General features: G+C 40.7%; 1 protein-coding gene and 1 long non-coding RNA gene across 15 annotated transcripts; one reads left to right on the top strand and one right to left on the bottom strand.

Annotated features, from left to right (window-relative positions):
* The first annotated feature begins 208 nt into the window (after positions 1-208).
* Positions 209-19,858, top strand: LOC134669557 (protein groucho-like). 14 transcript variants are annotated; one of them, XM_063527180.1, is made up of 18 exons: positions 209-606; positions 737-834; positions 1,302-1,365; positions 1,452-1,496; positions 2,508-2,645; positions 3,376-3,408; positions 4,988-5,104; positions 6,034-6,147; positions 6,891-6,998; positions 8,421-8,474; positions 9,952-10,065; positions 12,916-13,052; positions 13,706-13,967; positions 15,690-15,869; positions 17,345-17,423; positions 18,030-18,194; positions 18,759-18,958; positions 19,412-19,858. In XM_063527180.1, exons 1-18 carry the CDS (start codon positions 571-573, stop codon positions 19,517-19,519), a joined length of 2,052 nt encoding a protein of 683 aa, XP_063383250.1. In that variant the 5' UTR covers positions 209-570; the 3' UTR covers positions 19,520-19,858. The 14 variants fall into 14 exon arrangements, with proteins under 14 accessions (XP_063383250.1, XP_063383239.1, XP_063383246.1 ...); XM_063527169.1 differs by having other exon boundaries at positions 6,891-7,013; XM_063527176.1 differs by having other exon boundaries at positions 209-612; positions 2,508-2,612; positions 4,991-5,104; positions 6,891-7,013.
* Positions 14,309-15,574, bottom strand: LOC134669230 (uncharacterized). Its single transcript, XR_010098878.1, has 2 exons — positions 14,894-15,574; positions 14,309-14,670 (listed from the first exon to the last, which is right to left on the bottom strand). It is a non-coding gene; the product is annotated as an uncharacterized LOC134669230 (long non-coding RNA).
* Positions 19,859-20,414: the final 556 nt, after the last annotated feature.

Here is a 20,414-nt window from a genome sequence, read left to right as displayed (position 1 = left end):
AATTATAATCATTTTTCTGTACATTTTATTCAATTATAATATTATTGAGGTATATAATTATAGTGGAAATTTTATTACATTTGCAGACAGTGTAAAATTGCATACAAATTCATGCTAGCCAACACAACAAACTATTTTTCATCGTTACAACAAATAAGTAAACGAACGAAACGTAACGTACGACGGGCTTCGTTTGGATGAATGATGAATGACAAATTGACAGCCGAATAAAAATTACGGCGTGGATTTATGGGTTAAAATTTTAGCAAACTGTCTGTTGCTTTTATTATGAACTAGTTACGAAAATGAGATTTTAATGCCTATATTTTATAGGGATTTTAGTAAAGATAACTTAAAGTTTTATTTCCTAAGATAATGACCGATATTTCAAAAGTTTTGGAGCAAAGTTTGTGCATATCATCGTTAGTAGCGCCGAGTGTTTCTCTTGTTTTCATTGAGTTATAGCAGTGGTGGAAAATATTGAATGAAATGGTGCCATTAGTGCTTACTTTATTTAAATCGAAACATAGTTTCATTTGATCGAAAGTCGGAGCAGTTTTTGTTGTCAACATGTATCCAGCGCCGACGCGGCACCCGGCTGCCGCGGTAAGGGTTTGTGTTATTTTCTACCTTTATGATGCTTTATGTTTGTTTACTATCATGTATGTCACTTTGCTTCTGCCACTTATTTGGAGAATTTGACGAATTTATTATTGTTCATGTTTTTCTTTTGCAGGGACCACCACCTTCATCAGGCCCTATTAAGTTCACAGTAGCTGATACTTTAGAACGTATAAAAGAAGAATTTAACTTTTTACAAGCTCAATATCATAGGTAAGTAGTGCCAAAGCTGGTAAAAAGAAGAAATAAACAACAATCTCAGACATAAATCCATTTATAACAAAATATTGTGAAACAACTACCACTGTATCAGTAATTAATTAGTATCCTCTTAAGTGTTAATTACCTGCTTGCTGATAACTGTTTTCGTATATTCAGTGTATATATTTTATAATTTGCAAAATATACATTCCATACAAATAGGTATTTTCATGTGAAAGTGTGACGGTCTGTTACCTCTTCATGCTTAAACCGCTGAACTGATTTGGTCAAAATATTGTATGAAAGATAGATAGTTTAGGCGCCGAGAAAGGACATAGAGTAGTTTTTGTCAACATCTTCATTCCATGCAGACAAAGTCGCAGGCAGAAGTTAGTAACGGAATATTTACTCAATAGATACAGACTGTAAACATGGTGCATTAAATACATTCATTTCTTAATATTTTTTCTCATTTTCAGTTTGAAATTAGAATGTGAAAAGCTAGCTAGTGAGAAGACAGAAATGCAGAGGCATTATGTTATGGTAAACATTTGTTTTTACAAACAATTACAATATAATGTACATATTTACATGATCTTTTATACTGATAATAATTGTTTTTCTTTCAGTATTATGAAATGTCCTATGGCCTTAATGTAGAAATGCATAAACAGGTATGTCTGACTGTATGTTATTAGTTTTAAGTTTTATAGAACTATACTTCGTTTTTTTAGCATTAGAAATAAGGTAAACAATCTTGATGTGTCGTTTTATTGAAAAACATGTTTAAAAAATAAATCACAGCAAATATGTAACAATTATGAATCTAATACGACCATTTATATTCTTCTGCTTTCATAAGTAATAGTTACTGATTTTTAAAAGGCATATTTCAATTAAAAGACATGTCAAGATCGCTTACCTTCTTGCAAGTTCTTTCTAATGCTAAAAAAACGAACTATATGTAGCACCTTAGAGCATTTACTAACTGGAGATGCCTTGGCTGTCATTTTCTGTACAAAATAGTCTGCCGATTTTTGCGGGGCAGGAGCACGTATAATGTATGGCTATTTCTACATGATTTGTACATAACATACAAATAGCCATGTCAGATAAACGTCAGTCATACAAAAGTTTGCACAATTGTGCAAGGTTTTCGGCAGAGGGGTAAGCTCTTAAAGATCTATCTATCTATCTAGCCCCTTTGTTCTGAGTTAGAGTATGTCTCTAAGCTCAGTGTATCGCTTGGCAAAGGCCTCCTCTAGCTCTTTCCATTGAGGTCTGTCGTGGGCCACTCTTCTCCAGTTCGGGCCCGCTATGAGTTTGAGTTCATTCTCCCAGATGCCTCCCAGAGACAGGCAAGAGAAATGGAGTAAGATTGTAACATTTGTAACGGATTGGTACCCAAGAGGCTGTACACGGAGCCAGAGGAGACCTCGAACAAGAGGGGAGGATGAACTCAAGCTCTTAAAGGTGACTCCAGTTATTAAATGCTCTAAGTGTAACACTCACATCATCATAGCATATACCTGTATATATGCTAAATTAATTGCATTGTTATTAATATTCGTACAATTTCTTTTACTCAACAAACTCTTTTCTATACATATAAAGAAAATTAATATAGTTTTTTATAAATACAGATAATCGCAGCTTTAAAATACATTGTTTCATTTTTGTTCAAGACGGAGATAGCAAAGAGATTAAGTGCTATAATAAGCCAGGTGGCACCATTCTTGGCTCAGGAGCACCAGCAACAAGTGGCTTCAGCCGTCGAGAGAGCCAAGCAGGTCACTATGTCTGAACTTAACGCTATTATTGGGGTATGTTGTATTTTTTTAATTCCATACACCATAGAGCTCTTCCGGAAGTAGGTTTCATGCAAAGTAACATTGAATTCCAAATCTCTAATATGGAATAAAAAAAATAACAACCAGTGTTATATTATAACACTTTATAATTTTTTATACAATTATGATTTTTTGCTTTCATAACTTTTGACAAAGATTTAAGCTTCATAAAATAATTGACTGAGTACAATTACTTGTTAGTTTAATGTTTTGTACATTAATTATTTATAAGCATCAATTGCACTAAACCATATGCTTAAAATATGATTAATATTGTAGGTATAACAATTGATATCAAACATTTATAAAAACCTTTGCTTTAACATTTGAATGCTGCAAATAAAATTGCAGGAAAGTGCCCGCCCATGTCAGTGGGGAGACACTCCTCACTTCGGTCAAACTCGGCTCAGCATTGCTTTGAGCAATTATTAGGGTTGGCACCACTTGACTTCCATTTGCGTGCACGACCACAGATAAGATAATCACTTGAATTTTGACAACCCTAAATAGCCGAAAGGTATAGTGCCATATATTAGAAAGGGATAGCATGATTCGACCCTGAACCGCTGTCAAACTCCAGGTTTGTAGGAAGTGTCCTTTCTGTATGGTAGTACTATTATTTATTCTGTGCCCAACTTGGGAGGGACATTCAAAAATGTGCTAGATTCATAGACACTGAGCATTACTTGTTAACATTTCACAGCAACAGCAACAACAAGGTCTACAACAGCTTCTTGTAAGTTCAGATCATCTCTGGTACATGTATTTTGTGATTAACCTTTATTTCATTGTTCACTAGTGGAGTTTGTTTAATCACTGCACTGCACTTTTTGTGTTGCTCATTTTGTTCTATTCTATAGACCGACCGCTTAAAGGAGTCCTCGCCTGCGTGGTACGGGGGCGACGGGGTACGACGACTACCCCGCCCGCCACCCTTAGTCGTCCTTCCCCGTCGCCCCCGTACCGCGCAGGCGAGGACTCCTTTAAGCGGTCGGTCTATAATCGTGCTTATTTAGCATTTCAGCAGTATGGAAAATTCTTTCTCTAGAAATACAAGGTGGGTATAAGACGTTAGATACAGTTTGCAGTTCTACCATCATACCATGCACATTTTGCACCCCCGGAAAGTGCAATCACAGATTGAAATGTCTGTGATGCTTTACCCTCCTTCTTGTATTTCTAGCCATACTTGTCTTATGGGGGTACTTGCCCCAGCTAACTTTATGGTAGAATCTATATCTCTTCCTCTGTAGTACTGTGTTGTGTTATTAACATTTCATAGGTTTATACATAAGGAATATCTTTTTTGATAAAATTTCCAACAAGACAATAAATGGTTTTAGAGTTAGACCAAGAAAAGCCTGCAGCGATTTTGATAGCCCATGCAGTGCAAGTGTTATTTATACGTCATCAATTCATAGAAGTTTTAGGTTTAGGGTAAGTAGGTTTCAGTCTTGAGAATAATTCGTACTTATTTACGAGTTTTCGTGGTCAGCTAGATTAGAGTTCCCACATTTTGGACAAGACAATCAGACTATTTACAGGTAAAACAAGTATTAGGTAATAATTTTATAAAAAGTTATGTTATGAAGTATACATAGGTATATTGTTTTATTAATTCATACTCGAATACTTGTATTTATTGTCCGGACTTTGCCTAGAAATGTTTTACGTATATTCGCATGATTAACAATTTACTTCTCATGTTATGTTTGTCTTCTGTCCTGCACTTAGCCATGAGAGTTTAGTTTTCTTCACAGTTATTTTGAAACAGCAGACCTGTATTTTTTAAACCCAAAATCAATGAAATTTAACTCTGGCTCCGATTCCGTCTCGCTCGCACCGAGCATATTCGAATAAGGCCTAATAATTCGATCGACCGAATTCGAATAAATCCTCTTTGTGGCTCGGCTCGGCTAGTCTGAAGCACAGAATAAGTAATAGTATTATCATACAGAACGGCCACGCACCGCCCCGCCCCGACTCGCATTACCTCGCCCCGCGACTGGCCGCGACATGAATCTGGCGGACTTCTGGCGTTCTCTCAGTAAAGCGACTTAGGTCGGAGCCCCACTGCTGCGCACGCTATGTACACGACCCACGTTCCCATACAAATTTTCGTGGGCTTGCCCACGGTTTGTATTAAAACGTGGGCCGTGGATGTAGCGTGCGCGGCAGTGGGGCTCCGGCCTTACCCACTCATACACAATGACGCGTGTACAGACGTGCCGCGCACACATATAATCGCAAATGATAGGTATTTGATGTATGGCGTTGTATGGCGCCCTGTGGTCTGAAGTAATGTTTGTTTTCAGCAGCAGATGCACGCGGGCGCGGGGCTGCCGCACGGCGCGGGCGCGGGGCTGCTGGGCGCCGGCCTGCTGGCCTTCCCGGGCGCCGCGCCGCCGCCGCACCAGCCGCCGCAGCATAAGGTACTGCTTACTGTTACGGACTAGTGCCTCTGTGACCTGTAAATATCGACGACTCCCGTGGCTCCGCCAATTCAAAAAAAAAATCTAAAAGCACAAAATTTGACTTTTTTTATTGTTTTATTTAGAAACAAACAGTCTTAAAATAAACAGATGAGAAACTTAGCTAGTAGCTACAAATTAATTTTGGTATAGACCTATAGTTTCTAATATTTCTCGAGAATCGGTTGATAATAAGCCGCATTTGCCTAATTTCATGCGCGCGTTGGACGGTCTGCCATGAGAAGCTTAAACTTGAAGGAGTGTAACGCTAATAAACATTACACTCCTGTGCTGTCCTCTAAAGTTTACACACGGTCCTTATAATTATAGCCCTCGATAAATATTTTCATCTTCTACATCATCAGAAATAGAAAATATTTTTTTGGCGGAAAACATACATTAGGTACAACATCAAGTGAAATAAAGAAACGTACACCAAATATAGTATGTCGCTCAGCATAAGCAGTGTCTGTAAGACACTGCGCTGGTTTTCAGGGCACCCAAATTTGAAAAACGAAATGGCGATGTGCAATTTAGATTTCCTTCTTAGCTTTTATCCAGGTTGTACCCTCGGCTACTGTTTCGGAGGCTCGGGTTCGCAAAATTAACCTGTTCACTTTTAGTTTATGAAGTGACAGGTTTCGCTTCTTACCCGCTTACAGGTACAGTCAACAACAGAGCTATGAATACAGGCAAAGTGCCAAAAATATAGTCAATAAAGGCAATAAAGTCCTGTATACATATTTTTGACACTTTGCCTGTATTCATAGCTCTGTTGTTGACTGTACCTACTTCGACATACAAAAACAAAAATAATTATTTTTCACAGAAATCCCTTGCCTTGCCAGCAGTTTTTTTCTAATATACTTAACTCGTAATTTGTGCCGTAGGTGGAGCTTCCGCCGCCGGCGGACATAAAGCCCCCTGTGCTGCCGGGCGCGCCGCCACTCTTAGCGGGGCCGCGCGAGAACGACCGCCTGCTCGACTCCAGGGTGCTGCCAAGGGTAAATTCTGAAGTACTGTGCAGTCGAAAGCACCATTTTTTTTTCAATATGTAGATGGTCGATAATTACTAAAACGCTATGTCTTTTCATACTCTAAAGGAAAGCAAACACGTATATCCAATCGACTAAGTCGTTCAGCTAATTAAATAATACATACCATAAAATATAGCCGATAGTAAAATATTGTTATTATCTTGTTTGTTTTCAATTCATTTAAATACATATAAGACCAGACTCGTACATGGGTAGGAACTTATTATGCCAATTTTTGGCTGCAGCACCATGACTGATGTAAGAGCATTTGGAGTACATAATTACAATAAAACAACCAACTAGAGTAAACTATACACCAACATTACTCATAGACAAAAGAAAATGTTCTATCTATTTATTTAATCGTACGGCTAGAAACTGGTCGCTTACTAACAGAATATTGGTGCACTTATTATAGACATAGAAAGTCTTCTACAATTGAGTACTATAACATACGAACTTAAATTCACCAGCGACACTCCGTGTCCCCGCATGAACGCGAACAAATCTTCTACAATTGAGTACTATAACATACGAACTTAAATTCCCCAGCGACATTCCGTGTCCCCGCACGAACGCGAACAAACCTTCTACAATTGATTACTATAACGTACGAACTTAAATTCCCCAGCGACATTCCGTGTCCCCGCACGAACGCGAACAAACCTTCTACAATTGAGTACCATAACGTACGAACTTAAATTCCCCAGCGACACTCCGTGTCCCCGCACGAACGCGAACAGAAGTACCGCCCGCGCTCGCCGGCCGAGCCGGAAGCGCTCGACACGAAGCGACGGAAGGAGGAGAAGGTACATCATGTCAGTCTCTCTAGTGTATGTCGTGTCTTTTATACCGTCCGTTCTTAGTTGCCTGCCGTGTGACCGTCAGTCAATAGCCTCGTGTCTTGCCCCTAAATGTACATTACAGTATACATTATGTTCAATGGAATCTGAACCTACCTACACTATAGTTCGTTTTTTTAGCATTAGAAAAAACTTGAAAAAAAGTAAAGTATTATACTTAGAGCTTTTAATTGAAAAACGCTTTTTAAAAATCAGTAAGTAACTATTAATTATGAAAGCAGAAGAATATAAATAATTGTATTAGATTCATAATTGTTATTACTGAATCGCAATTAAAAAGGGATTGAGATAGCTGTCAATCCATATTGATTTTGACGTAAGTGTATGGAAATCTGTTATTTCTAATCCCTTTCTGATCGCGGCATGATAATACATATTTACCGTAACTTATTTTTAAAATGTATTTTTCAATTAAAAGACTCATCAAGATTGTTTACCTTATTTCTAATGCTAAAAAAACGAACTATAGTGGTTCTGTGAGACCTCGCGATGTAAAAAAAAAACTTCGTTGACTCATTATCACAACGAACTCAAAATGGTGTTAAGTGCCATAGACTCTATTGCAACTTAAGTTCTTTATACCAGTTTCCACCATGTTTAATATTTTCCAAAAAATTAAACCGCAAAAAGTCTATGTAACTTGCTTACAAAATTTCACAAGAATTGGTTGAGAAATGGACTTGCAGAGGAGAACATCCGTACATACAAAAGCTTTTATGCCAAAGCTGAAACGGAGATCTTAGCTAACGCTCGGTCAGTGAAAACGAACAAGTAACATTTCATTTGTCTCATTAAATAATTTCAGCATTTTAACAAAATAATTTCATCCCAGTGAATAATAGGAGCAGATTCAAATTTCCTTAGCAAAAATGTATTGTACAGCCTGGCAAAAAAGAGTAGAAATTAAAAAGTGGCAACACTGTAGTGTCGTCCCTTTCAAATCAATTTATATAAGAGAACGGGACGAGACTACAGTGTTGCCACTTTTTCATTTCTACTCATTTTTGCCAAGCTGTAAGTGGCACGAAGATACAGATAATACAATTTATTACAATAAGCAACAAAAATGGTTACACATCAGGTAATTTTAAACGGACTATTCAAGCTTGTTCAGTTGTTTGCACGGCGAAAATATAATACAGCTCGATTTTACAACAATAATGGTGTTTCTTTTTGTGCATACTTGCAGTCATTGTAAAAAAAAATTGGCTTGTAACGCTCAAAGCTTTTCAGATTAAATTTTGAGTTTTCGTCTTAGTTTATCGTTGGCACGTATTTTTTTCGCTAAAATATTTTAAAATTTTATATGGCTTTGATTCTTTCTGACAAAAACTGTTTATGTAGTTATATGTTTAACGTTTAATTTACTTGTTATAGGACAGTGACGCGGAGAAAAGTGATCAGGACTTAGTTGTTGATGTAGCCAATGAGGTAAATCGGGAGATGTTTTTTTTTTACTTCCATGTTTTCCGCCTGACAATTGCAAAGTCAACCTTTATGTGCATTATTTTGCACGCTTTGAAGACTATTCTTTTTTAATAATTTATACGTTCTGCTACTATTAGGTCATAAAATTGTGTCCGGATACTACCAATTAGGGCCACCACACATTTAGCGTCTTTTGAGTGTCGGCGTCTACAACTCTATGGCCGCTGCTCGATGCAACGTCGACGCAACTGCGCAGCGACGTCATTTTCCATAGCGCTGACCAGACGCCGACGCTCGAAAGACGCAAATGTGGGGTGGCCCTTACTGACCAGCGGGGTCGGCATCGGCAACTATCAAAGATTTGCATAGATGGCGCCATCATAGCTTGCCCCTGTCTCTAGTTTTGTTTTATGAGATTCGGCTGGAATCCAGGTAATGAAATTTCAAAACGAATAACAAGAATTTGACACAATTCTAGGGATTGACTATGCTGGCGCCATTTGTTAAATATTTCGACCGGCCAACCCCATTGTATGGGGATGTCGGGCCAAGAAAAAGTCGTGCTATATTGTATCGCCTTACCAACGCTAAGTAAGCCTTGATACTTAATATAGATGCATTTTAATTTTACCTACAGTCAGCGGCAGAGGTTGCTAAGCGGGCGCGGTGTTCAAAATTACCTTGACACGCGCTTATTCTCTTAACAATAAAGTCCCGTCAATAATGTTGATTCGACGATCATTGTTCCGATAGTCGTTTCAGTGAACGGTCTAATAGCGAAGAGTCGCGACCAACATCTTGAGAGACTCTCGCTAGGTGGTTGGATCAAGGGTCAGATGCAGAAGGCGGTGATCTTGGATACGGCGCGGATAGTCCGCCGGTTCCTCTCTCTGCGGCCCTGACCACCGGCAGCTTGGGCCCTGCCCTGTTGCTGGCGGCACCCTAGGTTAGGTTTTTTATAATGTGTTTATACTTATTTTTTGTTGTTTTTTATGTGTTTTTATATTTAACTTTTATATTCATGTTGTAAATGACCTAGCCTAAGAAGAAAAATAAATAAATGGAAAAAGTCCCGTCAATATCTTTTTGAACACCTCGCCCGCTTAGCAATTTCTGCTGCTGACTGTATCTAAAATGCTGAACTGTTGTCGGTATGATATGAATAATGCAGATGCACATTAGTATTGAAAGGATAATACAGGGTGTTTGGTACATCGTTTGCCAAATTAAAACGGCAGATATGTTGAGTCATTTGCTATCTTCTCAGGCCTAGAAATTTTTAAAATGGAGCAAAAATTTTTTTTCACTTCTATGACAATTTTTCGTAAATTTCAAATTTTTACTTGCGTAGTAGTAAAAAAAACCATGGCCAATTTTGTTTTTCTAGGCATGAGTAGATAGCAAATGACTCAACCTCTCTGCCGTTTTAATTTGGCAAACGATGTACCAAACAACCTGTATAAAGATGGGCTATGTGCAGGAGGAGCGCGGGTCGCCCAGCGCGCGCGCCGAGGCGGAGCGCGCCGACAACGGCCCGCGCCCGCCCTCCCGGGGCTCTTCTTCCAGCCGCTCCACGCCCAAGAGCTCCAAGGACGTACGTATCTGTGCTATAACCGCGAAAATCGAAGTTCACAAATTGCGGGGATTCTACTGTCACTCTAATTCCGCCTTCATTGGAGTAAAAGAGAAAGAACCCCGCAATTTGCGAATTTCGGTTTTCGCGGTAGCCGCTCTGGGCCGATCAACTATTTCTTGTTGTTATTCTGTCCTATCAGCCAGGAGACAATAGTTGCATAGTTTCTTAGAAGAGCTGCTGTACCATGTTCTACAAACGTGCTTAGTAGATGTCCCATAATGGAAAGACCTTATAAGTACAAAAAAAATCAAGTTTGGTTCATTTAAATACCAAAAAACTAGTATTTTAAGAGTTACCCAGGAGACCGTAAACATGGCAATAGTGACAAGAAAAAGTTGAATCACCCATCTACCTCTGTCTCATATTGCAACATTCCAGGTTCCATGTCATGTGTATTCCGATTTGTTCTCGCCTGTTAACATTACGTCGATGGACTTTATGTCTTTTGTAATAAGGTCTATCGATGTATAGTTAGGAGTGTTGTTTGTATGGCGGCAGGCACGTATAGTTCGTATTTTAGCATTAGAAAGAACTTACAAGAAGGTAAGAGATCTTGACTTGACATGTCTTTTAATTGAAAAACGCTTTTTAAAAATCAAAAACTAATACTTATGAACGCAGAATAATATAAATGATCGTATTAGATTCATAATTGTTACATATTTGCCGTAACTTATTTTTATAAAGTGTTTTTCAATTAAAAGACACATCAAGATTGTTTACCTTATTTCTAATGCTAAAAAAACGAACTGTAGGGCGGAGACAAGTGGGAATACTCCTTCGAAAGGAGTCCGGGAATTCGACTTCGGTCACAATAATTGACCCGGCAAAGTTGGAAGGAGATTATCTGATTTTGTCACAATTTAGTATACCTCCGTGGCTTCGGCGACAGCGATATTGCTGCGTATCAGTAAGAAGGTTTGATAATCGGATCGGCATGAAAACTAGTTTTTTTTTATTTATTTCGTAATTTTTACGAACTATGTGAACTATCTACTCTACTTGAGCGGTTTTCAAACTTTTTTGGCGACGGATCCCTTTTGGAAAGCAAAATATATGACGGAGCCCCAACTAAAAAAAAATCGTCGAATTAACTGTGGCCCATAGATATAGGAGAGTTGATTATTGATTTATTTTCGCGGACCCCCACAGAGGCTTTGCGTGCCCTAGGGGTCCGCGGAGCACACTTTGAGAATGGCTCTATCCTAAGCCGAATAGCGCTATCTCAAAAACAAATGATAATGAAAATGGAATTCTCAGTTATAGAAATTAAAGTATAAGGCACTGGTCCCACCGCGAGCTAGTTGACCGAAGCGAAGCGAAGGTCTACGTTTTGACTCGGGCATTTTGCTTTCGTATGTCCGGATGTTCTCCTCTACAGGTCGCAATTCTTAACCGATTCTCGTGAAATTTTGTGACCGAATTTTATGACTAAATAAAATTTTTTTGTCAATCCGGTTTTTGGAATTTTTTAAAAATGGCGGAGTCGTGATACCTGGCGCCTAAACAAATAGTCGTATCGATATCATAAGCCTATTTTCTTTTTGAAACATGTTTACAGAGTTAATAGCAAAAAATGCAGAAAAAAATTATCGCTGGTTTAGGCGGTATTTAGATATTTAATTTTAACTAATTTTAATTTGAGAAGGAGTAGCTAAATTTCGTCAACCCATCTAAGAACTATTTGGCTCAGTTTGTAAACGTTCGCTTTTTCTGTTTGCACAGAGGGTCTGGGTTCGATCCCCAGTAATTGTATGCTGGGATATTATAACTTTTTGTATTTTTTTACACATAAATTTCGTATTGTTTTTCTTTAATTTACTATACACCGTGTTTTTATTGAATTCCGTTAACTTCGGGGTATAGTTAAGTACGTTTATAAGAACTAAATGGCATAGTTAATTTTCAAAAAAAAAATTTTTTTTTGTTTTCTTTTTTGTTTTTTTTTTTTTGTTTAAAAAGTAATTAAATGTAGCATATAGCGTTGTTGTAACACGGGCATTACATTTAACTCAACCAAACAATTGAAATCTGTAACATATCAATGTCATTTCGTACATCAATCGACCGAGATTGTACTTAAGTTTAGTAGCAAATGTATGAACTCATTCTAAACACTAATCAATATGTAAGCCGGCCCTAAGGCAAGTGTACACGCTCACTGACATCGGAATGATATTTTTATCATGTTATTTAGTAGTCATCGTGCGTCTCGCTTGCGCCAATACATGTACGGACAAGAACCAGCGAAATGCACGATAACTAAATGACATCAGTTAGACGTCATTCTGATATCAGTGTACGTTTGAATTGGCGTGTTAGCCAAAAATTGTTTCGTATGTCCATCTGTTCTACTCTACTGGGCATTTCTAAACCAATTCCCGAATTTTGTAAGCAGGTTCGATAGTTAAGGTTTTAATTGTCAAATTAGATTCTCTAAATTCTTCTAAACAACGAAGCCATACATTTACTCAGTTTTAAGCTCAGCTCGCGAGGTCTACAGCTCACAGAGCCACTAGTAAGCTATGAGCTATCGGCTATAAACACGAACAAAAGATAAGCACTCCCGTGTAAATAAAAGAGACACGGCGATATTTATAGTTACTCGCCCAGCGGTGAGCTATAAATATCGCCGTGTCTCTTTTATTTACACGGAAGTGCTTATCTTTTGTTCGTGTTTATAGCCGATAGCTCATAGCTTACTAGCTCGCGGTGGGACCAGTGCCTAAGTTAGCAATGAATTTTCTTTTGAGATAGCGATATTTGGCTTAGCAGGGCAGTATTAACAACATTTATTTCTGACGGCAGGAGAAGCCGGGCACGCCGGGCGGCAAGCCGGCGCGGGCGGCGACGCCGACGGGCCGCTACGGGTTCCCGCCGCTGGCCGCCTACCGCCCGCCGCACCTCGACCACGCGCGCACCAACGGCCAGCCGCCGCACAAGCCGTGAGTCACAGTACAAGAACAGTAGTGAATCTTCATAGAAATGTGCCGCTGCCGGGTTGAATGTGTGCGTGCGCGCCGGGCGCCGTGTACGCACGCGCTGCCACGCACACATTAGCATAATATACGGGGGAATACGGTGGCGGCAATGTGGGCCGTATCGCGACTGTGATCGCGTGCTTTCTTAGTGTACTGTGCGTGATTGTTGGTCTCTGGTGGCCGGCAGCCGCGGCGTACACACTTGATAGGGACCGTGCGCGTTGGAGGGTCTGCCATCTTGTGGCCTGAATCGGAAACATATGTGCACATGTACATTGCCAAAGCATGTGCTATCATCTACCGTTCTCGTCGGTACGTTTCCTTGTGCATAGTAGGTTCTGCCATCTTGTGGGCTACATCGGAAGCCTGAACGACACATTAACGCCTCGCGCCAAAAATTTGACGGCTCCTTATGCTGCCTCCTATAGTTCATACACGGGGCCTATACGAGAACATTAACTCTTGAGCTTGAACTCTTGGCAATGTTATAAAAATAATAAGTTCTATAAATTGAAAACCTTTTTCCAGTTTTAGAAGACTCGTATTGTTTGGTATGGGTCTGGTGACCTATAGACTCTTAAAATCTGACATCAATTAACGACGCTTCTGTTTTCCAGGGCATACTCATACCATACATGCGGCGGGCCGCTCCAGCCTGTCCCCTTCCCCGCAGACGCGCTCGTAGGCCCCGGCATCCCCCGCGGCGCGCGACAAGTCGCCGTACTACCCCACGGCGAAGTCGTATGCGCCGTGGCGTTGTCCGTGAATAATGGAACGAGACACGCCTATACGGGCGGAAAGGGATGCGTGAAGCTGTGGGACATATCGAATCCGGGGTCGCCTAATACCTTGGAGCCACTGTCGCAGTTAGATTGTTTGGTGAGTTGATCTAAAGCTTCTACCTTTAAAGACTAGTCCAACAGACTAAAAAGTTTGTCCGGGTTTGTCCCGCGGCGTGCGAATTGTCCCCGTTTTACCTTACGCCGAGGTGTTGCGATGACTGAAAACCAAAATATTACTTCAGTGCTAACCCGTTAAACTTACTATGGATATGGATTTCCGTAAAGTATCGCCTGATTGTTGCGATGACTGTCATTAATGAAACCAGATACGCATATATGGAAAGAAAAGTATGTGAGTATGTGTAAATGTTTTGAGACATATTGTAATACTTTGTTTTTAAACTAAGGGTCCTGAAGGGGATAAAACAAACAACCCGATAGTGGACAGGTACAATTTAATTGCCGACCTGGTTAAGTTTACACTTTTGAGCTTAAACACTACTTAACGACTTATTGATAGTAAACTAAATTTATATTTATCTAACCGGGTTTTAATTATTGTTGGTGATACTTGGTCGATTGCGCTATTGGATAGTTAATACTAAAAGGTGAATAGTCCAAAATCGCAGTTTAGGAAAAAGTAGTGAAAGGCTTAGCTGCACTGTAGCGACAGTCGACGGCTCTCTCTCTCGACCAGATGGCCGGAGGTTCCAATAGCTCCGACTCTGGCGGGGCCAGCTGCACAGGTCGACTGGCACAGAATCTGGCCTACCAAAGGCCGCGCCCCTAGTAGACACCTCCTGGAAAATTCCGGGTACGGGATTAGTTCCACTGGCTCAGGTCACGCCAAGAATCTGTGGTCCGTGCCACGTGAGAGTCCGTTTCACATAGGAACAAGGGTTTCCATGCGTAACCCTTTGGGGTTATGTTACAGTATAGAATTCAGCGCTACGCGGGATACTTTTATGTGGCCGCATGGCACGCCATACAATTTCTGACAAAAGTATATGAACGACGCCTTACCTGTCGGAGGAAAATCGTCTTGCCGGGGTTTATGAGTGATCGAATATCAACTCCGAAGTGCCCAGGACGCTCCTGGTTCGCCCTTTCGGGAAACGGGTTAACCTCAAGGTACACCTGAGGGCAGGCTGAAATAAACGGTTCACGTCAATAATCGCATAATCCAACAACAGATTCCGAATTCCACGGTCTTCACAAACGAATGTAAGATTACTTACCAAAGATGAGAACGTTGTCCCAATTATTTAATATAAAGCCGAGCCCGGCTAGGTCGGGGAAGAAAATCCAAGTCCCAAAATGGCCGAATCATTCTCCCTCGGTGCCTCCTCTTCGATGTTGCCAGGGTTACAATCCCAAGGCATTTAACAAAACTGACGTGAAATTCTAAATACGGAAATTAGAACAGAGCGTGGTAAACGCTGCTGGACAAGCACGGTATGATATTTTTAAGAAAGGGAAAGGAAGACTCGACAATCTATACATTCCTACCCGTTCATGGAGAATGATAATAATTATTTTGGTAAGAACTAGTTGGCGATCGAACTGGTTTCGAAGGGATTCAGACCTATCTCCCTGGCAACACGGAATCGCTGCCAACTTGACAGTCCATCGACACTATTCGAGACACAGATTTAATCGCCCGTCCGGCTTCATAGAAGTATTTTGTTATCTAAATATTTTTCCATTACAATATTTAATCCAGGGTCATCTTTTACTTTTAGACAGCCGATTATGTTTTTTCCTAGAATATTAAAGATGAAATTAGAGATTTAAAGAAAATGGTTTTTTTTTGTTCCAGCAACGTGATAACTACATCCGTAGTGTGAAACTGCTCCCCGACGGACGCACGCTAATAGTGGGAGGCGAAGCGTCCAACCTGTCAATATGGGACCTGGGCTCCCCCACACCGCGCATGCGCGCCGAGCTGACGTCTTCCGCACCCGCGTGCTATGCGCTCGCCATCAGTCCGGACTCTAAGGTTATTGCCACTTGACGACCCTGCCTGTGAAGCCGATGGCCCTGGGTTCGAGTCCCAGTAAGGGCATTTATTTGTGTGATGACACAGATATTTGTTCTTGAGTCATGGTTGCTTTCTATGTAGGTATTTAAGTATTTATATATTGTATATATCGTTGTCTGAGTACCCACAACACAAGCTTTCTTGAGCTTACTGTGGGACTTAGTCAATCTGTGTAAGAGTGTCCTCTAATAAAAATAAAAAATCAATCAAATGTGCTCTCTCTATACTCAAGAATACTCAAGAGAACACAGAGAATAGTACCTAGATAAAATAGAGGAGTGTGGAACACCCATTAAACCAAAGGGTCGATTTCACACGCCGACACACTCACATATCGGGTTTGAGCGATTCAGGGCTATAACCGCGAAAATCGAAGTTCGCAAATTGCGGGCATTTTTCTCTGTCACTCTAATTACGCCTTCATCGGAGTAAAAGAGAAAGATCCCCACAATTTACGAATTTCGGTTTTCGCGGTAGCCCCTCAGTTCTCTCTTTCGAGTTGTGAATGTGTGCGTGTGGCGCATAAACAGTAGGAAATAAGTGCTATGAAATTACACTTTGTCTTAGCGATCCTTCCTAAAGAATTAAACTAAATTATTTTCACGCCACTGTTCGGAAATGTGGCAATAGATGGTCTAAAACCAAGCTGGAAAGTAGGCAATAGCTATAGCACCTGAACCACCACTACTACAATGTTTCATTGTTATCATCATCTGTCATTGGTGACAGTTCGCTACAGCAATGAGTATCATTTAAAACATAAAAAACAATAAAAGGTCTTTTTTTTGCGCAACTTTTTCCTTCAAAAATAAAATTAGGTTATTTATAGAAACCAATTTCTTGTTTAAAAAAAAAGAAATGACAAAACCATTCACTTCATTTTTTTTTTACAATTATCCATTCAGTTCACACTTAAGGCGTTTTTGACTTTTGTAGCTGTTTATGGTTTTTTTAGCAAAAACGCTACTAATTTTAGAGTCGGTTTGAAGGCAATTAACAGAAAAACGCCTCTTAAAGTGGTAAAAAAAGTAAAAAAGGCGGGATCTGAAAATACTTACTGAATTGGATAGTGTAAATTGTGTTTGACCAAAAAATATAAGAAACGCGTATCTACGCTCGCTATAAAAATGAGTTCTTCTAGTGAAGAAAATGATATTCTTAAGCTGACGCCTACCGAAATTCAAGAGACAGTACAGGCAGTGGCTAGTAATTTGCTACCAGAGAAATCGCGGGCTAGTACTTATAGTTATGTAAATGTTTTCTTATTTCCTCGCAGTAGTCGTGAAAAGCACTATGTAATGCCTCGGCCGGAAACGCTAAAGATGGACTCGTATTATTCGAGGGCCTCCACTAACGTGTCGGCCCTCGAACTCACTCGTCCATCTTTTAGCGGTTTTCCGTCCTCTCCTACAATGTACTATTGTTTTTCACAGGTGTGCTTCAGCTGTTGTTCAGACGGCAATATCGCAGTATGGGACCTTCATAATCAGACTTTAGTTAGACAATTTCAAGGTGCGTATTCTGTACAGTCGCCATCAGATATACCGGAGCGGCTAAGGTGTTCACAATATCTGAACACGCGCTCTAACGCCTTGACAATAGAGGCGTGTTCAGATATTTGTGAGCGCCTCGGCCGCTCCGATATATCTGATGGCGACTGTACAATAAATCGTACGTATGTAGTAAAATGTACGGAAAATCTGGCGTCCTGTACATTCCACTAGGAAATTGATTATTGTAATGTAACCGATTACTGGTTGAAGGCTTGTGACCAGGGGTGCGAAACTCCTGGCTTCGGCCAAACTCGGCTCCGCTCGGCTCTGCATTGCTCCGAGCAATTATTAGGGTTGGCACCACTTGAATTCCTTTTGCGTGCACGACCACAGTAAAGATAATCACTTGAATTTTGAAAACCCTATATAGCCGAAAGGGATAGTGTCATGTATTAGAAAGGGATAGCATGATTCGACCCTGAACTGCTATCAAACTTCGGTTTTGTAGGAAGTTTCCTTTCTTTACAGCAGTACTATTATTTATTCTGTACTGTGACCAACAAAAAAAACTTAATTCTGATGATATGCAAATACTTATTTTCTAAAATAAATATATCGGTTGCAGGGCACACAGACGGCGCATCCTGCATCGACATCAGCGGCGACGGTTCCCGCCTGTGGACCGGCGGGCTCGACAACACCGTCCGCTCGTGGGACCTCCGCGAGGGCCGCCAGTTACACCAGCACGACTTCAACAGCCAGATCTTCTCGCTCGGCTACTGCCCCTCGGGTACTTATCACTTATAGCTTTGGTTTTATAGGAAAGCGGTGCCGTTATGTAGCGGACGCAAAAAGACGGCCGTCTTTACGGTGACGACATGTGGAGCGTTCCACGGCGTCATAATACACCGTCAGCCACAAACGACAAACGAAACGTATCCAGGAGGGAAAATGGACGACCTTGATTTAGCTTTAATAATTTATTTGGAGGATGAACTATCATCAGAAAAGGAAAATAATCGTAGTGCGGAAGATCATTTATTCAAATCTCGTGGTATGATTATGATTATATTTCCATAATTGGACAATGATTGGCCGGAAAACATGTACCTCTTTGTTTCTTATTTGTCTATTGCAAAACTTATCTAGTGACCTATGTATAACTAAGGCCCACTGGCATCATCCCAATAACCCGGGGTTAAGCGGTTAAATCGTTAACTTAGTGTCAAATTGTACTTGGTAACTATGGTAACTCCAGGTTTAACCCATTAAACTCGGGTTAGTAGAATGGTGCAAGTGGGCCTAAGCATATAATATAAGAACCACCTTCATTTTTTATCTTTTGTAATTCCAGGATCGTGGTTAGCAGTGGGCATGGAGAACTCGCACGTAGAAGTCCTTCACGCGGGCAAGCCGGACCGCTACCAGCTACTGTTGCACGAGTCGTGCGTGCTCGCGCTCAAGTTCGCGCACCAGGGCAAGTGGTTCGCGTCCACCGGCAAGGACAACCTGCTCAACGCGTGGCGGACGCCCTACGGCGCAAGCATATTCCAGGTACGCTATAACTGCCCCTTTATAAACCCTATTGCGAGGTCATAAGGCCTACTAGTGATCAGTAAAACTTGACCGCTACCAGCTGATACACGAGTCGTGCTCGTCGCGCACCAGGGCAAGTGGTTCGCGTCCACCGGCAAGGACAACCTGCTCAACGCGTGGCGGACGAGGTATAACCAACACAGTACCTGCCCCTGCCCCTTATACTAAACTTTTTTGTGACGAAATTAAACCTAAGATCAGTAAAGTGGTTCGCGTCTAACGGCATGAATAAGTTACTCAACGCATGGCGTGACATCTTACGGCGCCAGCATATTCCACTCATATTCCAGGTACACATAACTGCCACGACTTCATAAATATAATCCATTAAATTTGCAAAACAATGCAAATTTAAGATTTTAATTTAAATATTTATACATAATTATAATAAAATTTAACTTTTGTCCACAGTCAAAGGAGTCTTCATCGGTGCTCAGTTGTGATATATCAGCGGACGACAAGTTCATAGTGACCGGCTCGGGCGACAAGAAGGCCACCGTTTACGAAGTCTTGTACTGAACACCAACTGGTCTACAATAGGTACCATCGCCCACACTGTTAACTGAACATCGGTGGACCTTATGCCTTTTGTAATAAGGTCCACCTATGTACAGTTACGATTGTTCCTGTGTACATTGTATATGTTGTCCTGCAGAGGTTGTTGTTTTGAAGTACACACGAAAAAAATCATCAGTGCCGGTTGTGGTAAATTGGTATGGACTCGGTATGTCTTCTCTTCATGTAGACATTCGTGAAAATTGCCACGCAAGCAAAATTTATTTATACTATTTTAACCCTCATTTTATTTGGAAGATATCGCTTACAGCGATAAGACCGCCTGTTGCTACCATTATTTACACTGTATTTTTCTTTGTGGTGCAATAAACGCCGAGCCACACCGGCTTGCATGTCGTGACGTGCGCGTGCGCTAAAATGTTGGAGCCGCACACGCACACGTCACGCAAGCGGTGTGCCGTCTCTCATAAGGATCTGTATACTACAACGCCGCACGCGCACGTGCACGTCACGCACACGCAGCCGGTGTGCACAGGCCTTAAAGTGTATTTACTTACTTACTTACCCTTTGAACGGCACGCCGGTCGTGTGTGGCGCGTCATGGTAAAACTTGACAGAATGCACTAAGGTTGATATTGGGCTGTAGCTAGGGTTGCCAGATCGAAAGGCGCTATTATCGGGAAACAAAATCAATTTTTCGGGATTTTTGGACTCAAGTTGGGAAAAAAATATGTACAAATTTAAGTAATTGTACTAAAAACAACGATATTTTACATTATTGGCACTACGTCAGCTCGCTAGCTCGACGACAGTTCGGAACTTGAAATTATTGTTTTATGACGTGAAGCTGTTTTTCGGGACAGTTTATACTTTGTCGGGAATCGGGAACACATGCTAA

The sequence above is a fragment of the Cydia fagiglandana genome, chromosome 12 (assembly GCF_963556715.1).
Source record: "Cydia fagiglandana chromosome 12, ilCydFagi1.1, whole genome shotgun sequence".
Classification (NCBI taxonomy): Eukaryota; Metazoa; Arthropoda; class Insecta; order Lepidoptera; family Tortricidae; genus Cydia; species Cydia fagiglandana.
Note: the sequence above shows the minus strand (reverse complement) of the source record. Positions and strands in the feature narration are given on the sequence as shown.